Consider the following 25,317-nt stretch of genomic DNA (forward strand, 5'->3'; position numbering starts at 1 on the left):
AAAAAGCAAAAATACGTGTAGCACAGATGAACACTATTGACTATCACACCATGATCTGACTGCTCTCAATTCACAACAACATGCATCCATCCAATCTACATCTGGCATTTTGACTAAAACTTGATCCATTCCTCATCATCATCATCATCATCATCATCATCACAACTATTCCAGAATTCAGCAATAGATTCAAGCAATAATTAAACAAGATACTGACTACTCAACAATCATATCCCCCAATACTTGCTGTATGAACGCAAACCGTAACTAGCTAATTAAGTTGGTGGCTAAGGAAGTCTAACGTAACATTAATTGCAAGAGAAGAATTAAAACAGCCGATCCCTTGTGTGCAAATGCACAAGACCTAGCCATAATACCAGCAAATCTTAATAAACATAAGTTATCGCGTCTTACCTTTGTGTCAATGGTCTGCAGACCCATGCTGTGTGTACAACAACATCCATTTGTTCTACAGGTTATCACTTTGATATGTTATAGTCCATGGCACAAGGATGCAACCTTGTGATATTGTATGAAGGCTAAATGACTTGCTCGTCTATGATACATTCGCCAGAAATTCTGGCCAATCCCAGCAAAGACTAGGTAGCCTCGTTCCCGCTCGTTCACTGTCCATTCCAAACTTTCAACCAGGCGCGTCGTTAGATATGGGCATCCGGGGCTTCAGCCCCGGATGTTTTTTTTATAGCCCCGGATCTCAAAAAAATTTAATTTATTGATAATTATTATTATTTTTTTAATAATTTGTATTTATTTAAAAAAATGACCGGGTCTTTTAATCTATCCTTCGGAATCAATCATGTATTAAAGACGATTAAAATGTGTTCAAGCAGATCAAAGTTACTATGGTTACAGCTTAGAGTGCGCGCCTGAGGAGAAAGAGCTTTGGGCTTTACTGTCATTGTTGTTTGTGGCTTCTGGTGGTAGCTATGGACATTAGACACTTTTTAAAAAGTAAAATAAGGAGGCAAGAAGAGTTATCTACTGGCGCCGTTCCCTCATCATTAAGCTCAGGTCGGTGAAGGCTCTTTAGCAAACCCTGGTCTAACGTACCTAGCCCTGTACTTACTGTGGTATTAATGCAGAACAACATGTACTGTATATATAAAGTACGTGGGACCTTACTATTTCGTCCTATAACTAATCCATTTTGTGAGCCATAATCCGTTTCTCGTGAAGAATGTAGATGAAGTAGCCTATACATCTGATTTGGCGATTGAAACACAATGTGTAAATTAACGTTATTCCCCTCAGATGGATAGCTAGCTAGAATACCAGGGGCCATATTACAGAAAGAGTCTAAGATAGGATTTTCCCCAATTGGTATTACCGAAGCAGATACTAAATAACTTTAGGAATCATATCTTGCTTCATTCTTTTTATTTCAGGTTAGGAAATCCTAACATCGCTAGCATCAACTTTTCTGTCTGATAGGCTACCTATAGCAACCGATGTCACTTTTCTCATCTCGCGAGACGCGAGCTAAACGGCTTTTAATCGCTGTTTTGCTGCCGTTTTTTTTATGAAATATACAGTGAAAATGGAGAATTAACAACAACTCATTCATTGTTTCATTCATATCATTGAACTTTAAGTCAGGTGACTATGGTGCGTTCACACCGGACGCGAATAGCGCGTCAGGCGCGAGTGATTTTTATGTTTATGACACCTATACAGAGTGCCTGTGTTTACTGTCTGTTGAATGGCCTCTTTACTGGACCTGTACTGTCTATAGTTCCTTTTCCATATAGTTCTGGGCTAAGCCCCCAATGTATCAAGACCCTAGCAACGCCCCTGCTGTCAACTCATTTGAAAAACATTCTTTAAAAAAAAGAAGCGCGATAGTAATATAGAGATAATAATGTTACAGTTGTTGCAGTTTTAATGAACAGAAAAGCGTGTAGCCAGCGCAGCAGCAGAACGGCTAAATTGAACTCGAGGTTTTCAAAAAAAAAAAAAAAGTGGTGGGTACAAAATGACTCATGACGAAATCTGGGGGGGACGCGTCCCCCCCGAAATCGACGCCTATGGCTATATATAAGGAAATTTTTCATCAGGTTTGAGTTCTTATCTGAATGATATCTGCGCTTAGGTTTAGGTTTTCAGTTCACGTTCATGTGCCCTTAATGAAACGGAAATGTAACTTAATTTGCCATCATTAGCTGTACTATTCATCATTTGTCATCTGTCCTATTAAATTAATTAAGTATAATTATGATCAGACGCTAATTATAGGGACAGATTTATGAGTATGAGAAACATCAGATCACTTTAACATATCAAAGCAAACCAATCAGAGCCATTTAAAGTTATTCTACACTGTTATTTTTTATAGCATTTACACAGTCATTTCTTTTTTAAAGAAACAATTCAATAGAGTTTCAGGCTTATAGCAAACAGGAATACTGATAGATTTGTCATAACGGGCAACTGACACACAATACATTATGGTGTTAATAGTTGCAGAATTTTAATATATGTTTTTTTGTTGTTGTTTGTTTTTTGCATCAGTGTCACACTGTCAAGATAAAGTTAACAACTAAAAATAATTTAAGCTAAATATAAATATTTGTAAAAATCACAAATTTCGAACAAAATTTCTAAAATATAAACTACTCAATAAAAAAAAATTATATTACAAATATGAATAAATACTATATTAGTATATAAAAAATACTAAAAAACTCGCCCAGCAAGCCATGACTTTTTTTTTTAGAGCCACATTGTTACGATTATCAAGATATAGTTAAAAACTATTAATTGTTTTATTTCTTGAGACATTTTGTTCAACAGTGCTGAAAGCACAGTGTGATAAGAAAGATGAAACTTCGAAAAAACAATTAAATATTAATTTAATTAAGATTAACTCCTGACACCCGATTACATTAACAGGTAAATGAATGGTGATTATCAGAGAACCGGTAATGTCATAATGATAATTTGCTAGTATAGTGCAATAAACATTCTTTTTCATACTCCACATGCAGTCATGGAGAGCACCATATGGAACTGCAGCTGTCTGGGTGGATGATGCTGAGCGTCTGCAGAGGGGAGTTAATGGAGGAAGAGTCCAGGTCTCCAGAGACAAACTCTTTCTCTCCATCTAACCACTGCCTCTGGGGACAGATCTCACTCCACACCTCTATTCCTATACCCTTTCTTATCTCTCCTTTTCTAGAATAGATATTCTCTTTAGCTCCATCTCACTGGACTCTATATTTATATATATATATATATATATATATATCTATATTTTTCCTTTCTTTCTGCAGCAATATCACTCTATCAGTCTAACCTTTTTCTGTCCTTTTTTAATGTTTCAAACATGACACACACACACACACACATTTTGATTTGGGCACTTGTATTGAAATACAGGTCCATGAGAGGCATTCTGGGATATTATGAAATAAAACTGTAAATTCAATTCAATTGCATGGCGATCACTGGCTGCCGGCTGACATTTGAACACCTCACATAATATAATATAATATAATATAATATAATATAATATAATATAATATAATATAATATAATATAATATAATATAATATAATATAATATAATATAATATAATATAATATAATATAATATAATATAATATAATATAATATAATATAATATAATTAATATAATATAATATAATATAATATAATATAATATAATATAATATAATATAATATAATATAATATAATATAATATAATTAATATATCTTGCTAACTCTTGTTACACATACCATTTTTACAAGGACTGATCTAACTAAGGATTTAGGTTGTAATGAAATACCTGCTGTTTTCTCAAAAGAGAGCAAAGATTGTAATTATGTATTGCCATCCCATTAAAGGAGAAGAAGAAAAAAAAAAGACTCTTCAAAAAAATCCAGAAATAAAAATGCAAAAAAAAAAAAAAAAAAGCTCATGCAATTTAGAAAGCCTAAGTCAATGTCCAGTGTCAGTGAGGCATGAAAAAGCAGCATTAGAGCTGGTTAATTAAACAGCTCAAAAATGGCTCTCTAAAAACCTGGCTTCTGTACAGAGTATGACAACGAATAGCCTGCAGTGTGTAAACATGTGAACAACACTTGAAGCTTGTTAACTGCAATGTAATTGTGTGCAAAAAGCATAAGCAAAATATGTAGATTACAAATATGGAAAACTGTTCATCAAATTTTTGATGAACTGAAATTTTTGATTTTTGAAACTGGGCACTTCCATATCTATCAACCAGTTAATACAACACTGAACTTCCCTTCTGCATCTACATACATGTCTAAACTTAACTAAGAATGTGCAAAGCTACATGTCAGACATTTGTTCCTTAGGGGCCACTAACAAAAAATTAATTCTTGTTTTCAAATAAATATATAAAACAAAAACCTAGATGAAGCTCAACAGAATGGACCAGAACAAAGGCACAAGACACATTTTTATAAGTCAAACAATTGTTGCGATGTTCAACGAAAACAAAACCACAACAGTCAAAAGTATTATAATGAAAATTGCTGCATCCACATTTCTATTTTTAAAATAATACTTTTAAAATAGCAATGTGGATACTGCAGTGGTGCTTTAAATTGGATAAATAAAATAATAATAATAATAAATATAAACTTTCCCAAAAGGGTTGGTTTTTATGTTTGTGAAAAATAAATATAAATGTCATAAGTAGTTCATGGTACTAGCTATGAACGGAATAATGAATTTGTTCATGGAAGTCACAATATGTCATTTTTCATATGTTAACGTGTGGAAAAATTATTTATTATTTATCAGTCTTATTTAGTATTTATTATTTAAGTCTTAAATTACATATTTAATATCTAAATAATTCAATAGTTTACAAATATTTTCAATCAGGAATGAATGACCGACTGAACGAACAAACAAACGAACGAACAAACAAACAAATTAATTCCCAAAAGTTGTTACATTATTTTTTTTTAATTGTGAAAACAAATTTCACAACAAACCTTAAATTTTAATTTCAAATTATATGAATCTATTCTAATAACATACAGCAAAAACAGAAGAAAAAAACTGGCAACAGTTTTTTTTACAGTGAAATATATTCCATTTATTCATATTTTATATATGGGGTCTCTGACAAAGTTTAAAGAGCTGCTGAAAAAAAAACTGAGACATCATACATAATAATTAAAAACAAAAAACAAAGAAATCTAAAATGAATTAACATCACAAACTTCAGTTGTTGGCCATCCACCATATCCCATATATTCTAAACAGACCGATCATGCTTTTGACTGCCATTTATAACAGAGCTGATGGCATGTCAACCTCTGCAGTCTCTGTCCATACTCATCCTTATTACATGTCCAAAGAGGAACGAACAGAACACAGCGCTGTGTGAGCATGTGCATGCATTGCTGCTAATGAAACACACATGCAGCATTAATCTTGGTCTGACAGGACATGATTTTGGCTGTTTCAGCACACAAAGGCACACGCCGCCAAGGATTAAAACATGCTTACATTTGGCCTCCTCCTCCGCCCCCATCCATCCATCACTCGCTCTTCACGTTTTTTTGCTCTTAACATTTTTAATCTGTTCCCTTGTCAACAAACTGCATCCACAACCTTCAGAGCAAACAAATAAAGTTGTGATAATAAGCGAGAGCTGCAACACAAATAACACCTAGAACTATACATCTCTTTCTACATATGCAAGCATCATTGTGTCATGTTGGCTGAGGGAGAGAAATGCCTCACATGCTGTGAAGGTACAGGCCTGTTCCTCATTAAACATTAATGCATTGTGTTTGCAGGCGTGTGCTGCTGCTCAGACAAGGCTTGCAATACACTGAGATGCTGCTCTCTAACTAGGGTTGGGTGAGGTGTGTGTGTGTGTGTGTGTGTGTGTGTGTGTGTGTGTGTGTGTATATATGTATATATATACCATATAGCATACCACATAGCAATGCAAATTATGGCCCTTCGAAACATCTCACCCTGATTTCTTGTTTCTATAGGTCATCATGTCAACACTGGAAAGAAAACTTCCGTCTTTTCAGGGAAAATAAACATCAAGACATCTTGTATATTGTCAAAAGGATCCTATATATTACATTTTATTATGTCTTTGCAATATCACCCATGTCTGTCTCTAACTAACACTCACAAAGCATATAATAACCCTCTCTCCCTGCTCCTGGAACGCCTCCATGTCTTTCTTCAAAGGAAGAGAGCCGGACAAGAAATTTGGAAAGAATAAATAGCTACCGCAGAAAACTTTTCGGAGGTGGCATTTAATCAAGGAGTCCAGGGACTCTATAACTGTGAGCTGAATTGGGGGGTGCAATTTAAGGTTTCATTATTTCCTCGATTGAACAGCAGATTAAGCTAATTTTAGGAGCTGCTTTATCTGTTCCATCATCTGCTCCCTCAAATGGCCTTGTGGGAAGAAGAATTTGTTCTATATACAGAATAGCAAAAATACAAGTGAAGAAGTGCTTTTTCTCTCCTCCCTTTTTTCTTGGAGGTGTAGATACACATCTCATAATCGATTAGAATTCATTAGATGGAGATAAAGCTCATAGTGTGCAAGGTTGGGAAAGATCTTCAGATAGTAGTACTGTAACTGCTATTCCCATCACCATCATGCAAGTTAACAAAGGACACTCTGGGTAATTGATTAGGGAAGTTTGATGCTGTGCCGACTAGCACATGCTTGGCACTGTTATCCACACACCTGCCTCCTCATCTTCAGAAAACAGGAACGCTACTATTGGAAGCATAAGGAGATCTTCAGGACACCTGTGCACTGACACTCTCTCACAGCCATTATTCACCACGACAGATGGAGCTCAGCCAGACGCTCATACCTGACTTGGACATCCCTATAGAATTAAATTAGACCGTGCACCTCTTACTGAGAAAGTCAATGAAAGAGACACTTTAAAGTATCCACTTTCAAATGAAAGTCTAGGCTCGGTGGCCGGTCCGCTGTGAAGAGAAGACGACAAACACTGCAATTTGCTGATTGCAGTGACACATTCCAATGACAGTTCTTTGGCCGAAATGATACAAGAGAGATCAGTGACTGATCCAGCAGAGCAGGTATGAGATCTGCAGTGGGCCGTGGTATTGGCTGTACCGTGTAAGTGGCTTCTGATGTATATGTGGATGAAGAGTCTGACTGTGTCTTTGCTCAGGACAGACACAAATCATCAGCTGCAGTGAGAAGAGAGAGTTTTTGGAAAGAGAAAGTAACAAAAAAACACGTGGAAAATGCTATGTGTTGGATTTGTTCTTAAATCACTATACAATTGTGAACTATGTATACAGTAGTTTTATAAACTTAAACTAAAAGAAACAAGTATAACTGCACAAAATTAAATAATTGCACAGGAGCCATTCATAATTTAAACCAGAAGTTTGCTACACTAAAAGCCAATAAAATCTCAACTAAATTTAGGGGGCAATCTCTAAAATCGGTCTTAAAATTACTATTTATCCAGTACAAAAAAATAAGGATCTTAGTTATGGGAACAGCATTGATTTGAACACATAAATGTAATGATACTTAAAAGAAGAAAAAAGAAAATTTAAAATATATAACTAACCAATTTATAGATCTTAACTGAACACATAATAGCATTTAACTTAATAAACTGTGCTTACTGAAGATTTATATTCTATTTTACAAAAACTAAATCCACAACCCACTCAAAAAGTGCTAGGACATCGAAATTTGTGCTTGCCTTTAACTGAACTACCATTTTACAGTTTCTGATCCTCCACCAAAACTGAAAAACGCCGCAGGCACGTCCTTCATGGTGTCTCTATGACTTTCTCAGTATTCATTATAGGCTGTTTGGAGCAAGATTGCTAGTCTATGTTTAAACATTGTTTATCAAGTGAATTTATTCATGCAGTGGCCACAGTTAAAAAATGGATACAGCTAAGCACCACAAACACAGACCTAAAGAGCCAACTCACACAAACACATCACTCATGGAAAATACGGTGACCAGCGTGGCAGCATTAGATTACAAATAAGACACAAGTGTTGTGACTGAAATCTGACACATCTTGCTGTGTGTAGTGGTGAATGTATTTTGTGGATGTTGTTTGTTCGGTGGCAGGCATGCTAACAGAGGTGGCGACGGGCCTGCGGTGCTCTGGAAGGTGACTATAAATTACAGGCTGACAGAGTGAGTAATTAGAGCAGGAATTAGACTGTGCCCTCCGGGGACAAAAGTCAACTAAAGAGTGACCTCTCCTAAGCTTCCCAATTTGGAGCCTACACTGTGTAAATTAATCTATTTGCAGCCAATTACCATTGCATTTGTACCAAAATACTATGGTAGCGCTGTGGTATTTTCTGGTACATTTTGGGTGTGTATATCAAGGTATTTACAGTACAAGGTATTTCAAAGACTCCCTGACAAACAGTACAAATCAGATAGTAATACTATTGTACTTATATGTAACTCAATTTTACTTTTTAAGAATACCATGATACATGTCCAAAATATCATGGAATTACCATGGTAATATGTAAAATATACCATAATAGTTCCATGATTCATTTTTGTAAGCGCTATGATGGAATTATCATGAAACATATAAAACATGAAACATTTTTTATTCACATTCACATAACGTTTTTATGGTTAACTGATCATGCAATGATATCAGCATGACACGTCAAAAAATACCATGCAACTATCATAGTACATACCCAAATAATTACAGCCATACCATGGTAATTTTATGTAAGCTAAAGATTAATATACATAAAATTGTGTGTTCATATACATGTTATTGACATGGTGCTTGTGAAAAAAAAAATAGACTGACCATTAACACTGCACCATTGAAAAAAAGCACATTAATTTCATGGTACTTTCGGTAACTGACACATGCAGAGAGATTTTAAAGAAAACAATTTCATTGCACTTGAATGCACATTTTGACATGTTGACATCTAAAGGCTGTCAGTTAGGTTGCTTGCTGTGGGTGTGAAAGTAGTGAGTCTCCCACTGGGCTGTTTAATAAAAAAGTAGATATTCTCCCCGCACAAGTAGTGAGCATTGGCAGCCCTGCAGTTTGCCACACGGCTGCTAACTCATTAGTATGTCAATAATGACACACTCGGGTCTGTGTGTCTTTCCCCAGGGGGCATGTGTGAGGGAGAAACTTTGAGCAAGTTGCACAAGTATGTGTTTGCGTATGCACTTCTTTGTGCATTTTTTAATCTCATAAACAACGTAATGAGACAATAAAATACTCAGCTAATGAGCTTGGGACCGTCTCAAAGGCACATGCCTGTTTAGAAATTCAACACTGTTGGACACAGAGACAGTCTCCGAAGGAAAATTTGAGCTCATTCTTCAGTGAAAGAACAAATTCAAACTCCAGCTTTCAATTATGAAACATCATAATAAGCAGTTGTTGTTCTCCTGCGCATTTTTTCAAACACAAAAAGAGAAATCAAAGAGTGTTGATGTGCGTAAAACATGTAGGCTGGTTGCCGATGGCTTCGCACAACCTTTTCAGAGACTTCAAAGTCTCTGCATCATCCCAGTCTCTCAGAAAGCTTTTTTTATTCCCAACCCTGTGCCATTTTAGCTTTTATTTCTAATGTGAGTTAAAGTCTGAGCCATTTTCGCATCGCAGAAATACTGCTGTTGACCTCAGACACCAGCTGTTTTATCAAAGGCTATGTTCACACTGTAAGCAAATGTGTCCCAAAAAAAATAATAATAATTTTTGCTCATTTGTGACTCAGATCAGTTTTTCTCATGACAGTAGGCAGGTTTCCATTACCCTTCAAATTGTGCAAATTGAAATAGAGAATTGAAAATATGCCTAACGGAAACACGTCAATTTTGCAAAAATTTTCATATATCAGCAAAAAAATTTTGTGCTCGCGTGAGGTGATTTTTCAGGCAATGCAAAAAAGGAATAATTCGCAAAACTGCAATGGAAATAGTTTTTTTCCCCACATTTTCAGGTCACATGGCATATGTAAAAAGTTTGATGATAATTCTCCAATGTACTTTAACCTCTAAGAAACACTTCATACGTGGCTGCTCTCCACTATAAAGGGCTTTCCCTACCACTAATGCTTAGACAATTTTCACTACACACTTCTACGGTGCAGTGTGACTGTGACACGGCCACTGAAGCTGATTGCGGCCACTCTAGTCAATGCTTGTTTTTATTCCAGCAGCACCACGCACGTTTCTGAAATGGCTCTCTGTACTGTGCTCTGTACTGTTGAGACTCGAACCCACAACCTTAGGGTTAGAAGTCAAACTCTCTAACCACTAGGCCACAACTTCCTCACATTCCCTCCCCCAAAAGTATTCCACACAAACTCTATATACAAGCAAACATTTTATATATATAGGTCAGGAGGGGGTTCAGTTTCCTGACAGCCTATTTATACAATATCCCTCCTCACCTCTTTTTGAACACCAGCCCCCCCCCCCCCCCCCCCAAAAGATCATACATCCCCAGGACCTTCCACTCCCCCCTCCCACTAAAAAAATCTGATTGCACCAGTCACTTTCTGCAGCACTGGTCTCCTCACTACCTCATTCAACTACATCTTCAGTCAGCCTAAATAAAGAACTGTAGTAAACGCATAATTGCTTGCTTTATGTCCTCCGTGTTCCGTATGACAGCATACTGCACAAGTGTTGCCAAGTCCACAGTTTTCCAGTGGAATTGGCCTACTTTTTCAATTTTTGCCGTGGGTTGTTTTTCAACTCTGTGGGTTAAAGCGACCCCACTAACGCAATATAAATAAGTTCAGAACCATGGTCTGTTCACACTGGAAATCTGATATTAGCCACATTTAAAACAACAAATGTGAACAGCTATACATTTTTTTTTTATCTGATGGAACTGAGATCTAAGGCTCGCATTGTGATTGTAGATGCTCATTTGACACCTCCAGATCTGATGTGCTTTGCACGCTTTTGAAGAGAGAGACGGGGAGTGTGAAAGGCTAGGATAGAGCAAGGAAGAGGAGGAGGCTAGGAATGGATGGGGGTAATCGAAAGTGTGGGGTTGAAAGCCAGGAAAATAACTCACTGAAAATCATCAGAGGAATAGAGGAGCGATTCTGACTCACCATTCAGCCCGAGACTGATGGGGCAGTGGATTCAGCATCAGTTCATCAAAATGTGCACACTTTAATATCTACTTGTGCGCCAATTCAAACCCTGGTTCCTCCATCGTGCCCTCTAAAGCCATACGCAAATCTATGCACACTACATCTATCACTCCCTATATTTTCTCCTAAAATGTACATGCACCCTTTCAGCATGATTTTTTTTTCCAATCCCTCCTGCATTATTGATGCAAATCCATTACACTGGCATGGCACTGGGACCGAGGTGGGCCAGAAAGAGTTTCAGAGGCAGGGAAAAGAGGCAGTTCTCCCTCACTCTCTCTATCACTCACATGAGTGGCTTTTGGTGAAAAGTTGTGGAAGGGTGTTCATAAAAGGAGGAAGTGGTGCCTGGCGCTGATGGACCAGCTAATTTTGTTCAGCTAATGTGGAAATAAAGCTGCAGAGATGCATTATTCAGAGGCTCGTGATTATTTCACAGCACAAATCAGCCTACAGGTACATCACAATAGTTTTTTTAGTTTTATTTTTTATGGCAAGGCATGAAAAGAACATGAATGCTAATACAGGCTTAGAGCCAATAGAAAACACAATAGTTTTGCAACTTTTCTGACTACTGATTCCTGCGCTCCTTCCACTATTATTTACAGTATATGCATAATAAGAACATGTACAGACATGAATGACATTTCAATCCATTTAAATGCAAATGGAAAGTGTTTCACATTGTGTTGAGTTTCATTTATCTCGCCATTGTGTTTTTGCGCCATATACAATAAGTATGGTGATTTCTTTGAGACGACACTGAACACATAATCCTCTAAAATATGATGCACAATGCAAATGACATGCAAAAGGCATATACGTACAGTATATGTATCTAAAATAATACAAAATAAAATATAGATTACTTTCAAATACATGTATAAAATGTGCAATCAATAAAATTAAATACAACATATTTTATGTATGTTTAGATATATTTAATACATAATTGTATATGGTGCTGTTCATTCAAGTAACATCCATAACAGAAATGTTCTGTTCATTAGTGAATATGTCCATATAAATCAGTGAACATCAGCAGTTTATGGCAAATACTACATGAACAATTCGATTTTAATGAAGCACAGATTACTGTTCAATGCAGAAGCCTCAATTTGAGTCTGATACTTTATTATTATAGTCATGAAAAAAAAGTACTGGTAGTGACATAAATTTGCCAGATTTGCTGCTTAAGCTGTTGTGGTGTTCAGTCACATTGTTTCTAGATTATGTCACTGCCAATACTTATAGAAACAATGTGAATGAACACCACAACAGTTTAAGCAGCACATTTAGAAAAATCCCAAATTTATGTCACTGCCAATACTTTTGGCCATGACCTTTAGGCTTTCAATCAATGAATGCGATATTTCTCCACCCGGAGGTCTGACTTCTTTTTACAAAAGAACTATCAAATGGGAGGAACTCTGCAAACAAATGGCTAATAATTGAAACATTGGTGGAAAGCAGGATGCTTGCTAATACAGACAATTTGCGATCTGTCATAACATATTGGAGCTTTCATAATGCCTACAGCCTTTGGATGGAACATTATAGTAAAAAAAAAAAATAATTATCCATCGACTTTCCGTGGACCAGCTGCTACTAAAATGAATTCATTTTTTTAACCTGTTCTTTATTTTTAAATACATAAAAAAGAAGTAAAAAAAATTGGAGAAACATTTTAAAATAAGTTAAAATTATGACATGGGTTTGCAAAACATGACAACACTTGTGTGTATTTGCTGTAAATCTGTGTAAGTAACTGAAATATCAAATGATACATGTTTCCTCCCTGATTTATATTAGCTTTAAGCACCAGTGGGACTCATCTATTTGTCTATAGTTCAAGTTTTACAGCATTCGATAAGCTGCACACTCTCCTCTGTGAGATCTCATTATGTCTTCATGTATTCATTAAAGCAAGTAAGCGATCATGCATGGAACACAATCCATCTAACACAAAACAATACAGTGTCTTAAGCGCATCGCAGAAGGAAGCCACAGATGTGGTGCATGTAATTGTGAGTTGATAAGCATACAATGAATGTAATATTGACAGGACGGAGTGTAATTTTCTGCCACAGAGGTGCAGGTCGATGATCTGAGTGAGACAGGGATAAAAGACATGCCTTTTCCAAGCTAGTACCGATTGTTCGAGGTGGGCTACGCATGGACCCTCGGTACATGCACACACACCTCTGATCAATGAGCAGAAGGGTCGATGCAAACAAATCTTTGAATATCAATTAAGGTCAGTGTTTAAAGAACCATTAAAGGATGATCTGCCTTACATCTTAACCAATGTTTTCATAGATCTGTCGAGAGCTCATGGGTCCATATGTCTCTGTTTAATGACCATTGTAGAAAAAAAATGATAGTTACATTTTATAGCTTTAATTCAAAGCAACCGTGAGTGCATTGCTCCTTTTAATAGATAAAGCCATGCCCTTGCTTAAAACACCAGATGAACTTTGTGCACTGCCACTGAGGGGAGGTTGGGGATCAGATCAAAACCATTATTCCAAAGTATCTCAAAATTCAAAGTTTATCCAAAAATGTATTTTTATTATTAATTCTTTCAAACCTGCTGTTATTTTACTTTGGAACAGATACAGTAAGTTTGTGATGCAAGAACAACAACAAAAAAATACAAAAAAACTTGTTTGCATCATATTGTTGCATGTTTCATGAACCCATAAAAGAGGTGTGAGAAACCATAGCAAGGTTTAAGTAATTATTCACCACTAACCCAATGTTGGCCAGCAATGACCTTTGGGTTGGCCTGACATATCAAAACAGGGTAAAAAATACGGAAACACACACACACACACACACACACTTCTTTTTTTAAATGCATCCTTTGGTGATTCACAGAAAAAAGAAAGTCATACAGATTTTTTAATTTGAGGATTGGAAGGGGGCTTTTTTTTGTTGCGGTTGATATTTTTCAAAAATGAACAATCATCTCACCTAATTATTTTATCATGTAGTGCATTTTTGTTTTTACGATGGAGCAATTGCTGCACAGTAGCTTATAAACAGCACAAGCCCGATTTTGTGAGCTGTATGCGTGGCGGCCTTATGTGTGTGTGCTTTGAGTGTGCATGAGTGCACCGTCTCTAGGAGAGTGCGAGTACTGAATGTTTTAAACACTGGCAAGACTTAAAAGGAAATGCAAATGATAAACTTTAGTGACGATGCGACACTGCCTTGATTCTGGAAGTGACAATTCATGTGTCAATTGTGCAGCTCACTTACAGTGCAGATGCGATGTGAAGATAGAAGCCATTTTTAGAAGGAAAAAGAGATAGCGTGCGGTGATTCACTCACACGCTGTTTGTGGAATACAAACAAAGTTTTCAAATGACTTTGTAAGTTATTTAATAAAGGAATATGAATTGTACCTCACCTTCAGCATTATAATTATTTTACCTGCGCCAGAAAGAGATTCAGATGATGCCGCTACATGTCATGCCAAACCTCTCACGGCAGTCTCTGCAGAGACCACTGATCTCCCCAAAGCGATCAATCAGAGCACCCCTATTGCAATTTAAAATAACTGTCTATTTAACTATTTTAAAATGTAATTTATTTCTGTAATTAATCTAGTCTTTAATGTCACATGATCCTTCACAAATCATAATATGCTGATTTGGTGCTCAAGAAACATTTCTATTTATTATCAGTGTCAAAAACAGTTGTAATGCTTAATATTTTGTTGAAACAGTGAATCTTTTTTTCAGGTTTTTTTCTTATTTTTTTAACATTATAAACATCTTCACTATCACTTTTGATTAATTTAATGTTGAATAAAAGTACTGGATTTCTTTAAAAAAAATGTTTTACTAAAAATGAATAAAATAAATAACATACAGAACAAAAACCTAAAACTGTAGTGTATATAGGTATCAGAGATATATATATATATATATATATATATATATATATATATATATATATATATATATATATATATACACACACACACACACACACACACACTTCTTTTTTTAAATGCATCCTTTGGTGTTTCACAGAAAAAAGAAAGTCATACAGATTTGGAATGATGTGATGGTGAATAAATGACAGAATCTTCGTTTTTGGGTGGACAAATCCTTTTAAATGTTGATATGTTCCTCACACATACCTCATGAAATCATATGAACTACATCTACATAATTGTATGGTGCTTTTGGTGTTTTTTAAGCTGTACAGATCTCACTATAGAAGGAAAAAAGCTTCATTTTGTACAAAAAACATCTAATAACATAATACTATTACAAACACGCCAGGTTCCACCTCCTCACAATCACAGCGCACACCCTCACCTGAATATTAGATCACCACCACCTGCTCCTCATCACCCACACATCAGCGCTGCACTATAAAAACCACACACGCACTCAATCTTCATCCGGTCACGTTTGCGACAAGATCATTCCTGTATGCTTACTATTAGGACTAACTCCTCTTCTACTCTCTCCAAGGATTCTCTCTGAAGGTCCCAGTTCCCCTAAGTGCGTGTGTGTGTGGTTCACCGATCCCTCCAAGAAGTCACAGCCTTACCTGCACGGATCCAAACTCCCATTCACTCCTCACTTCCTGCTCCTCTGCTTGTGTCTCTAAATAAACATCATCATCTGTTACTCCTCTGCTTCCCGAGTGATCCGTAACAAATACAGGTTTGGAACAAGATGAATGACAACACATAATTTTTTTAGTTTAACTATTCCTTTAAACAACAATAATCTAGTATCCATTAGAATGAAAACCTCTAATCCGTGCTATTAGAAATGGAGAGACAAAGAGAAACAAAGTTAGTAAGTGAGCAATAAAAACGACAAATAGTACAGAATAACCCCCAATCAAGTTTTTCCCTCCTTCACTTGGCATCACTCCCTCCCTCTCCATCATTCTTTCAATCTCAACGAAAAGAGGGGAGAAAAAGCTAAAGAGGCAGGTGTGAGGAAGATTGCAAAATCGATAGGGCTAAATGGAGTTGCAGCGGAAGCCATTGAGTGTCCTCTCAGAGTGCTGATGAGACTGCAAAGAGCAGCATTTGGATTAGATGCCCAACAGCCAACACCCAGTCTTTTTTCCCTCTCTCTCCAACCTAAACTGTGTCTGCCGTGCTATCACCACAAAGCTATTTTAATAGATCAGTGTTGGGTGCTTAATAGAACATGACACTCACATTGCCGCAGGCTGGGGTGGAGATGGCAGCGTCAATCAAATCTTCCACAGGTGCCTTAGATCAGCACATAGTGACAGAAATACCACAGCATCTTCCTTACTTCCTTACAGACTTGTCAACAGGGCCTGACTGACACAAACATATTCACATCCTTCTACTCAGCTGGCAAGTGCCTTAAGTAATCTGACTTTCTCACTTTCTCACATACTGATTTTGGGCTCAAGAAACGTTTCAGTGATGCATTTTTCTGAAAATATAAAATTTGAAAACCCTGCATTTATATGAAAAAGAAATCTTCTGTAGCATTATGCATCCTTGCAGAATACAATTATCTTTCATTCTATCCTTCTTTTTTTTCTTACTTAAAAAAAATGATTAGAGGTAAACAGATAATTGTAAAAACTATAAAAGATTTTATCTGCGCTTGAAATAAAAAGAAACTACACATTTTCCTGTTGACATTACACATCCTTGAAAAAAAATGTAAAAAAAAAAAAAAAACCTACAAAAAAGATTCTGTCTGATGACATTAAAAGCAGTGCAGTACAACCTACCCCTAAATGTCACAAATCAACAACAACACCACCACACTGGTCACTTTTTCAGTTTTTTCCTAGCTAAATAGGCTGCACTTGGTCCAACCAAGCTGAAAATTGGACGAGACACTATGCAGAAGAGACAAAATTTTGTTTGTTGGGATTAAAGTTAAAATCCAAACTATGTTGCCATTTACAACAGAATATTGTTGTTTAGGTATCAGTGGCAAGTAGTCAGACGGAGGGCAGAGAGAAAAGAAAGAAAAACAGATGTGTCTTATGCTGTGAACAGAGTTGTGCTGTGCTCTGAGATCAAGGCAAGCATATTCTGTTTACTGCCTCCAAGCTGGAGAGACACCATTATCAAACCATGCTGGTACATGGCAGGGAAAACAGGAAGAGAGAAAACGCACTGAAGTGTAAACGAGCACATTCACACCTTCCCTCACACTCTCTCCAATTTCACACGCTTTCATTTGCAAGCAGATATCAAATGCAAAGAAATACTCTTCCCTACAAAAATCAACAAAGTGGTCACGAAAGATAAATTTACAAAAAAAGACAGAGAGAATATCACAGCATATCGGTAAAACACAAACTAACAGCTGTGTGGAGTCTTTTTTTCTCTGCAGTTTCATTTGGTGGATGTTGACAGGATTGTAGCTGCAGCTGACATTGTTTTATGGCAGCCTTTCTACTGACCTAATATTGTTTACTTGTGTTCCTCGTCACCTGGCTGAGCTCTGCCTGACCAAAGGAAAGGAGCTGAAGTTTTGAAAGGAGCTCATTTTCCCACTGACCTGTAACAAACTAAGTATAGCCGTCAAAATCACTGAGGCAGAACCAGTCGTCAGACTGAGCTTACTGTTTGTTGTCTCAATAATTGCAGCCAACATGGCCTCTAAGCCTCTCTGGAATTATTATATGCTGGTTAAAAACACACACAAATTATGAATATATACTTAAAATATCTAAAAACTAGGAATGCACATGAGTTTGTTATATTACGCTTTTGTAAATACAGTAAAACAGGAATATTGTGAAATATTATTACAATTAAAGGGTGCTCCTATCAGGTTTCTTTTGGAGATGATCAATTATCAATTAACCAATCTTTTTGAAGCCTTCTTTTTATCATGAAGCATTATTTATATTGATGCTTCAATCAGATGCAACATTCATTCATGGCCTGAATTTCATTTTTCGCAAATGGGGGAATTCCCCTCTTAGGTGACTCCCGTGGAAGGTATTTTTTAATTTGAGGATTGGAAGGGGGCTTTTTTTTGTTGCTGTTGATATTTTTCAAAAATAAACAATCATCTCACCTAATTATTTTAGCATGTAGTGCATTTTTGTTTTTACGATGGAGCAATTGCTGCACAGTAGCTTATAAACAGCACAAGCCCGATTTTGTGAGCTGTATGCGTGGCGGCCTTATGTGTGTGTGCTTTGAGTGTGCATGAGTGCACCGTCTCTAGGAGAGTGCGAGTACTGAATGTTTTAAACACTGGCAAGACTTAAAAGGAAATGCAAATGATAAACGTTAGTGACGATGCGACACTGCCTTGATTCTGGAAGTGACAATTCATGTGTCAATTGTGCAGCTCACTTACAGTGCAGATGCGATGTGATGATAGAAGCCATTTTTAGAAGGAAAAAGAGATAGCGTGCGGTGATTCACTCACACGCTGTTTGTGGAATACAAACAAAGTTTTCAAATGACTTTGTAAGTTATTTAATAAAGGAATATGAATTGTACCTCACCTTCAGCATAATAATTATTTTACCTGCGCCAGAAAGAGATTCAGATGATGCCGCTACATGTCATGCCAAACCTCTCACGGCAGTCTCTGCAGAGACCACTGATCTCCCCAAAGCGATCAATCAGAGCACCCCTATTGCAATTTAAAATAACTGTCTATTTAACTATTTTAAAATGTAATTTATTTCTGTAATTAATCTAGTCTTTAATGTCACATGATCCTTCACAAATCATAATATGCTGATTTGGTGCTCAAGAAACATTTCTATTTATTATCAGTGTCAAAAACAGTTGTAATGCTTAATATTTTGTTGAAACAGTGAATCTTTTTTTCAGGTTTTATTCTTATTTTTTTAACATTATAAACATCACTATCACTTTTGATTAATTTAATGTTGAATAAAAGTACTGGATTTCTTTAAAAAAAATGTTTTACTAAAAATGAATAAAATAAATAACATACATAGCAAAAACCTAAAACTGTAGTGTATATAGGTATCATATATATATATATATATATATGGACAGGTAGAAACTGACTGACAAGTAAATCAACTAACAGCAGAGATTAAATAGGGTTGCCAAGTAGCTTTTCTTTTGGTAGCAATTAACAGCTAAACTGTAACATGAGGCAAAACACATCACAGAATATTTGGATAATGTTGAATTTCAGTATCTCTAAGAGTCTCTGTTGTTCATGTTGCCTCCAACGGCAGCAAAAATCAATGACTTCCCATTGCTTTATCACTGCAAATCGCTGTCTGTGTGAACACCCCTTTACAGGATCAATTCTCCTCGAGTGACCTGAGGTTAAGTGTCTCGCTCAAGGGCACAACAACCAATGCTCCTGTCTCATCCTATGAGGGACTCAAATGTGTGAGCTTTTGGCTACCAGTCCAGATCTTTCACCACTACGGTGGAAAACTGCCACAGTGAGAAAACAAATGTAATATTACTCTCGCGGCCACATTTCTCACATCATAGTTTGGCTAATCAAAACATCTGTAAAAAAAATTGTGGCGCACACAATCTTCTGGACTCAAGAGACCTCCTTACAGTAATTGATCTAGACTATTGATCAAAGTCCTCTTAGCCAACGGCCTGTTCTGTGCATGTGAAAAGGACAAAAAAGTATTTCAACGACATATATATGGGGTGTTTACTCAATAGATACGCATACATTAACAGCAGCTCAGAAAGATCAGAGATGTTGCACTTACGTATGCTAGTGCACGCCTTGGATGTGAGAATGTGTATGTGCGTGTAATTTGCTGTTAAGGACTGGTGTGGGCAAAATACTTTCATTATGTTCCCTGCAAGAGGTCATTGCTGCAGAGAGCTTTTTATACTGATTACACGTCTCACCTGGGCTCACCTTTCCCCTTGGCAAGCGTTGAGAGGCACAGTTACACAAATATAAAGCCCATTTCGTGTTCTCAATCAAAAGATTAGTCTGCACTCAACATTAGACAAGGGAAATGCTGAAAAATTTAGAAAATTAAGGTTTTTCCAAACACAAACAAGCTGTATTATGAGCCAAATAGGCACTGGGAGAGTAAACGTGTGTGCTGTCTTTATGTAGGCTTTCCAATTTGTCCTTCTGATAATAATCATTTTACCAGAGACAGATCACTCGTCGCAATGGAAAAATCTCTCACATGGATAATGAATAATTCAAAAAAAGATAATTGAAAATTATACAGAGCAAACCACACTTCACATATGATTACTATAAATGGAGCCCAATCTGTGTGGAATTTTTCCTGTCCTGTTTATCAGAGGGCTGGTTGTGATGTTGACGTGCATGTCTGACAGATGCCCCAGGGGCTCCTCACCTGTTCCAGTCTCCAGTGGAACTCTGCTGGCCTGAAGGAGTCCAGCTGAATAAAGTCTCGCCTCAGAAGAAACACCAGGCGACAATTATGGACGTACAGAGAGTAATGGTGCCTGTTCATCTCTACAAAAAGAAAACACAGAAAAGCCTTACTGTAAATGCGTCAAAAAAAAAAAATTATGCCAGACAGGGCAAATAAGTGATATGTTTTTTGTAAAATAACTTTTCTACAAATCACTCACAATGGTTGTCAAAGCAAGAATGTCATGTTGTCTAAAGATTAACTGTACATTTATAGATTTCCATGCCTCGCTCCGAGAGCTTGTCTGAACTGCATAGTCATGTTAGAAAAACTCCAGACTGTTATACAAGTCTGAGTCATAAAAATTACACTACAAAAAAGGAGATCTGACACGGAGAGAACTGAAGAGATAATGTGGTTCTGCAGAAACTCTGAAGGAAATCATTCCAGTCAGGGATGGACTGGCTGACATCTTAAAATGTGCACTTTTTACTCTTTGAAAGAATGAATTAATTGACAAATCATATACAAGTCTAACATAATTACAAAAAAATAAATGAATTCAAATTAATGGTGTTATTTAGCATTTTCTCTTCATCAGAAAATCCTAAAAAAGTGTTCAGCACAACATTCATAATAATAGGATTATTTGATTTATTTTTCTACTTCAAATTATACTAATTATATATGATGTAGTATGTAACATTATGTACATTATGTATTATGTTTCCATTATTTATTTATTTATTTATTTATTTTATTTTTTTTTTGGGGGGGGGGGGGGGTTACTACTGCTATCATCTAATGATTACTTTACATTGATATTTAAAAGCACTAACAACTTAATAACAATTTTTAAAGCTAACATTTTGCAAATCTCAAAATCAATATCCATTTTTTTCATATTGTACAGTACATTATAATGTTGCAATACCTAAATTCACTTCTACCATTCAAAGCCATTTCAGTTTATTTATTTATTCTTTTTTTTTTATATATAGCTATCTGCTTAATGGTATCAGCCAAAATGTAATTTTTTGTCAGGCTGTGAGAGCTGGTAGACCACCTTGGCTAAGATGGTGACAACTACCTACCAGCAAAAAACCTTTTTGACCTTAAACTGGTATTACCTGTTTTTTCTTTTCTTTTACCTTCATTCCAAACTAAGTGTCATCTTAAAACAATGCTAAGTCCTAACAAGATGCGCTTGAGAGAGCTGCCATTAAAACTGAGACTCATGTTAAAGCGCTTTCTTCTGTGTTACCGACACGTTTCACTCTCCATCACGTGTCTCACTCTAAGTAAGACTAGACTGCTTTCAGGCTTTCTCAGAAATCTCTCATTGATCAAAGTGGCTGCCACGTCTCCTCCACACGGCGCCCCTCTCCACTCACCTCAACGCTGCCTCTGCGGCGCTGCCCGATGTCTCTCGTGCGACTGCCTTTAGTGCATGTTGAATTGATTAAGTCTCACACCCACTCAACATGACTCCTGGGATCAATGAACTCAAAGAGCCCTGCCAAGCATTTGGCCCCCATCAGAGCCACTTGGTCCCAGAGAACTGTCTGACAAGAGTTTCCCTTTAACCTCCAGAGAATTGTGTTCTGAACCACTCTTTAATCCAGATCTAATCCATAGTCTTAATCTCTCTCCCTAATGCTGCTGGGCATCGTCTGGTACTGATAAAACTTTTTTCAATTTTCAATTGTGGTTTGATCACCAGATGAGGAAAGTGTAGAAGTAATCTTAAATGTCTTAGCACTATTTACAAAAAAACTGAGTATATATATAGAGAAAGAGAGACCCTGCCCCTCTTAAAGGTTTAAAACATGTCTACTGAGTCACCATAGCTCACCAGTTTTATCAGAATTACACAGCAATGTCTCCTTCTCGGCTCTCAGTCCAGGACTTGGCCCGTGCTTCATCCATGTTGCTATGGTAAACTGATCTGTCAGGTTCTGTGGCACGACCCACTCTGGGATATTGGCTGCCTGTCGTCCATCAAATCTGAAGATGAGGTCACTGTCTCGGCCGTTGTCTGTCAACAAGGAAGCCGTCCAATTGGTGGATGTGCTAGGCGCCGGGAGAAGGTCTGTGCTGCCCGAGGCTGCTCCTGCGGAGATAAAAGCACAGAGGTTAGTTCAGGTTACGGCAAGAGGCAGCGATGAAAAATTACAAGCTGTCTGTCATAAAGAGTTAAAATCATGTTAGTTGCTCTGGCATTCAAATATACTGTGCATACAGCACACTTCAAATCAAATTAGACATGGAAAGCAAGTTACATTCTACCTTTCAACCCTGACTGAAATATATTTCTGAAAGAAAGCATCTCATATAAGTCATAGCTGTTGGATGTGGCCTAGCAACACTCTGGCATGGTAAGCTAGGGTGATCATGGCTTCCTCATCAGTTAGGAAGCATATGTTATGAATATGTGAACTATCCCTTTAAAAAGGAAATATAAGAAAATTTGAGATATAACTAATTGTGTTCATTCTCGTTTTGAGGACAAGTCTAGCATGGATGTCCTAAATATGCAAGAGCAGCGCCACCTATCAATCTTTGATTAGCCTCCTGTCGTCCTCCCTACCTCCCACGCTCCCATGCCTCTCTCTGCATGTTTTATTTGGGAGTACTGGAGGATACTGAATCTTTTTTTCTTACTCAGGGGTGACAGGACGGCCAGTACAGAGGGACAGAATGAGCGATGAGCAGCAGCGATGTCAGAGCAACATGTTCTCATTCCACAGCTCCACATCACTCACTTCGCAACAGGCCCAAAGAGAGACAGAAGCGAGAGAGAATATGGCAGCGGTGCTGCTTTTAAGCTATGCAATATTTATTTCTGCCAATCGATATTGGACAATAAATTCACCACCAGACTCCAAGTGAGCGTCTGAGCCCTTCCATTTCCAGAAATACCATAAAGGTACAGGTCAATGAGATTACATTACGCAAGCAATTTCTAGTCCTACATGAGCCTCACTGGCGGCTCTTGTCATCAAATGTCCAGTCCAGAATAAATTGTCAGCATTTCAAGGTTGCACACCAATGGTTACACATTGGGACTTTGTGATTTCCATAAAACATACATTTGTCTATATAATTTGGGTGTGCTTTAAAAAAAATCATATTTAGTTGGGAACTTTGATGTCTGTTTCAGAACACACTTTCAAAAATAAACAATAAACACTGATTTCTGTTAACTGCACAACGTGTATGGGAAAAAATGACTGACATCAGCAAGGGAAGTTATTATTACTGAGAGAGAGCCAAGACGGTAAAAAGATCAACACACTTAATGCTTCACAAATCAGTCAGAGCTTTAATCACTCCACATTCATGTGCCAGAGTGGCTCTGACTTCATAATGCATCAGTTTCAAAGAGTCTCTCATCAGATTAAAATGACTGATTTATTGAGATAGCTGAAATCTTTTTATGACCCATTGAAAAGTGTGTTGAACATGCAATATTTGGAATAAAATCTTGAGATATGGTTAGGTGAATTGCAGGGATGAACTGATATTAAAAATCTTTCCCATATTGAGAACCAATTATTATTTTAATGTTATGACTCCTAACTGATAAATCGCAGATATTAAAATTCTATACTATGTAATCAAAATAAATTAAAAATAAACATTAAATCTAAAATCAGTTATTTTCAAAAGAGCTACAAGTGCATTTGGACATCACAGCATTATAATCTATTGTATGTCAAATGGACATTCATTATGTGATTTGCTAAAATTACATTTAACATTATGCAGTTACATTTTTTATGTTATTAAAGATTTAAAAGTGACTAACGCTCACTTAAAAATGTTGAAATATGCGTTAGATCAAGGCAAAAGTAATCTAAATGTAAAATTAGGGGAAATGTGTACACACAATTAAATATCCATTATACACTGTTACATGCTCAAATCTGAATCCTAAATTATACTTTCTATTATATTGTGCACCCATATTGCCTAGCAAATTGTTTTGTGTATTCCTGTAGTAAGTGAATGTCTGTGAATTCAACTCGTTAAGTCCTGGTGTCATGATCCGGTCACTGCACATCCGTTTATTCACCACACAGACTTTCACACAACACAGCTGGACTTCATTTCCCATAAACCCCTGCCTAGTAACTCATTATTGAACCTCATCTGTTTCCAATCAGTGACACTATAAAGGTTGTACTCATCCACACTCACATTGCGAAGTCTGGCATTTCCTAGCGGTTTCCCTAGTGTTTGTTCCTTCCGTGTTTTATCTTGGATTGTGTTACCGCCTGTGATTTACTGCCGCTTGCCTCGACCTCTGCCTGGTACTGATACTGATTCTGGATATTCCCTGACATACCTGATGCTGTGTTTTCTCATCTCTTTTTTTTTTTTTTTTTTGCTGAAGTTGTTTTTACCGCAGAGCTTTTGCAGAGACTTCTCAGAATAGGTCTCTCTGTCACAGCCCTTCCCAATATGGCTGGTCTGTAGTTCCACCATGGCTCGCACTGAAGATAAAGGGCCATCACAGGTTTCCAGGTGCATTTTGGAAAAGAGCTGCTTGCTGCCTGTTCCAGGTTCATAATCCACACGCTTGTTCCAACCTAGGAGAAAAACACACGTTAGAAACCGGAGAGTTACAGATCTAAAATCTGTCTATCTATAAATATAAATATAAATATAAAAACATCTATACATATAAATATGATGCAAATGCTAATTTCTCAGGTACTACAGATTCAAACAGCTCACTATTAGTCTAATGAATCACATAATATGGTTTATTTATGTATTTGTAACTATATCA

General features: G+C 36.8%; 1 protein-coding gene across 1 annotated transcript in view; it reads right to left on the bottom strand.

Moving 5' to 3' along the window:
- The window catches only part of LOC132154695 (calsyntenin-2-like), a 202,351-nt gene that overhangs the window by 16,864 nt on the left and 160,170 nt on the right, over window positions 1-25,317 (bottom strand). The window contains exons 6-8 of the mRNA XM_059563345.1: window positions 24,929-25,114; window positions 22,375-22,632; window positions 20,499-20,620 (exon numbers count right to left, since the gene is read on the bottom strand). Of these exons, the coding sequence (XP_059419328.1) occupies window positions 20,499-20,620; window positions 22,375-22,632; window positions 24,929-25,114 (566 nt within the window). The remainder of the gene's footprint in view (window positions 1-20,498; window positions 20,621-22,374; window positions 22,633-24,928; window positions 25,115-25,317) is intronic.

Source organism: Carassius carassius, chromosome 12, assembly GCF_963082965.1.
Source record: "Carassius carassius chromosome 12, fCarCar2.1, whole genome shotgun sequence".
NCBI classification, from domain to species: Eukaryota; Metazoa; Chordata; class Actinopteri; order Cypriniformes; family Cyprinidae; genus Carassius; species Carassius carassius.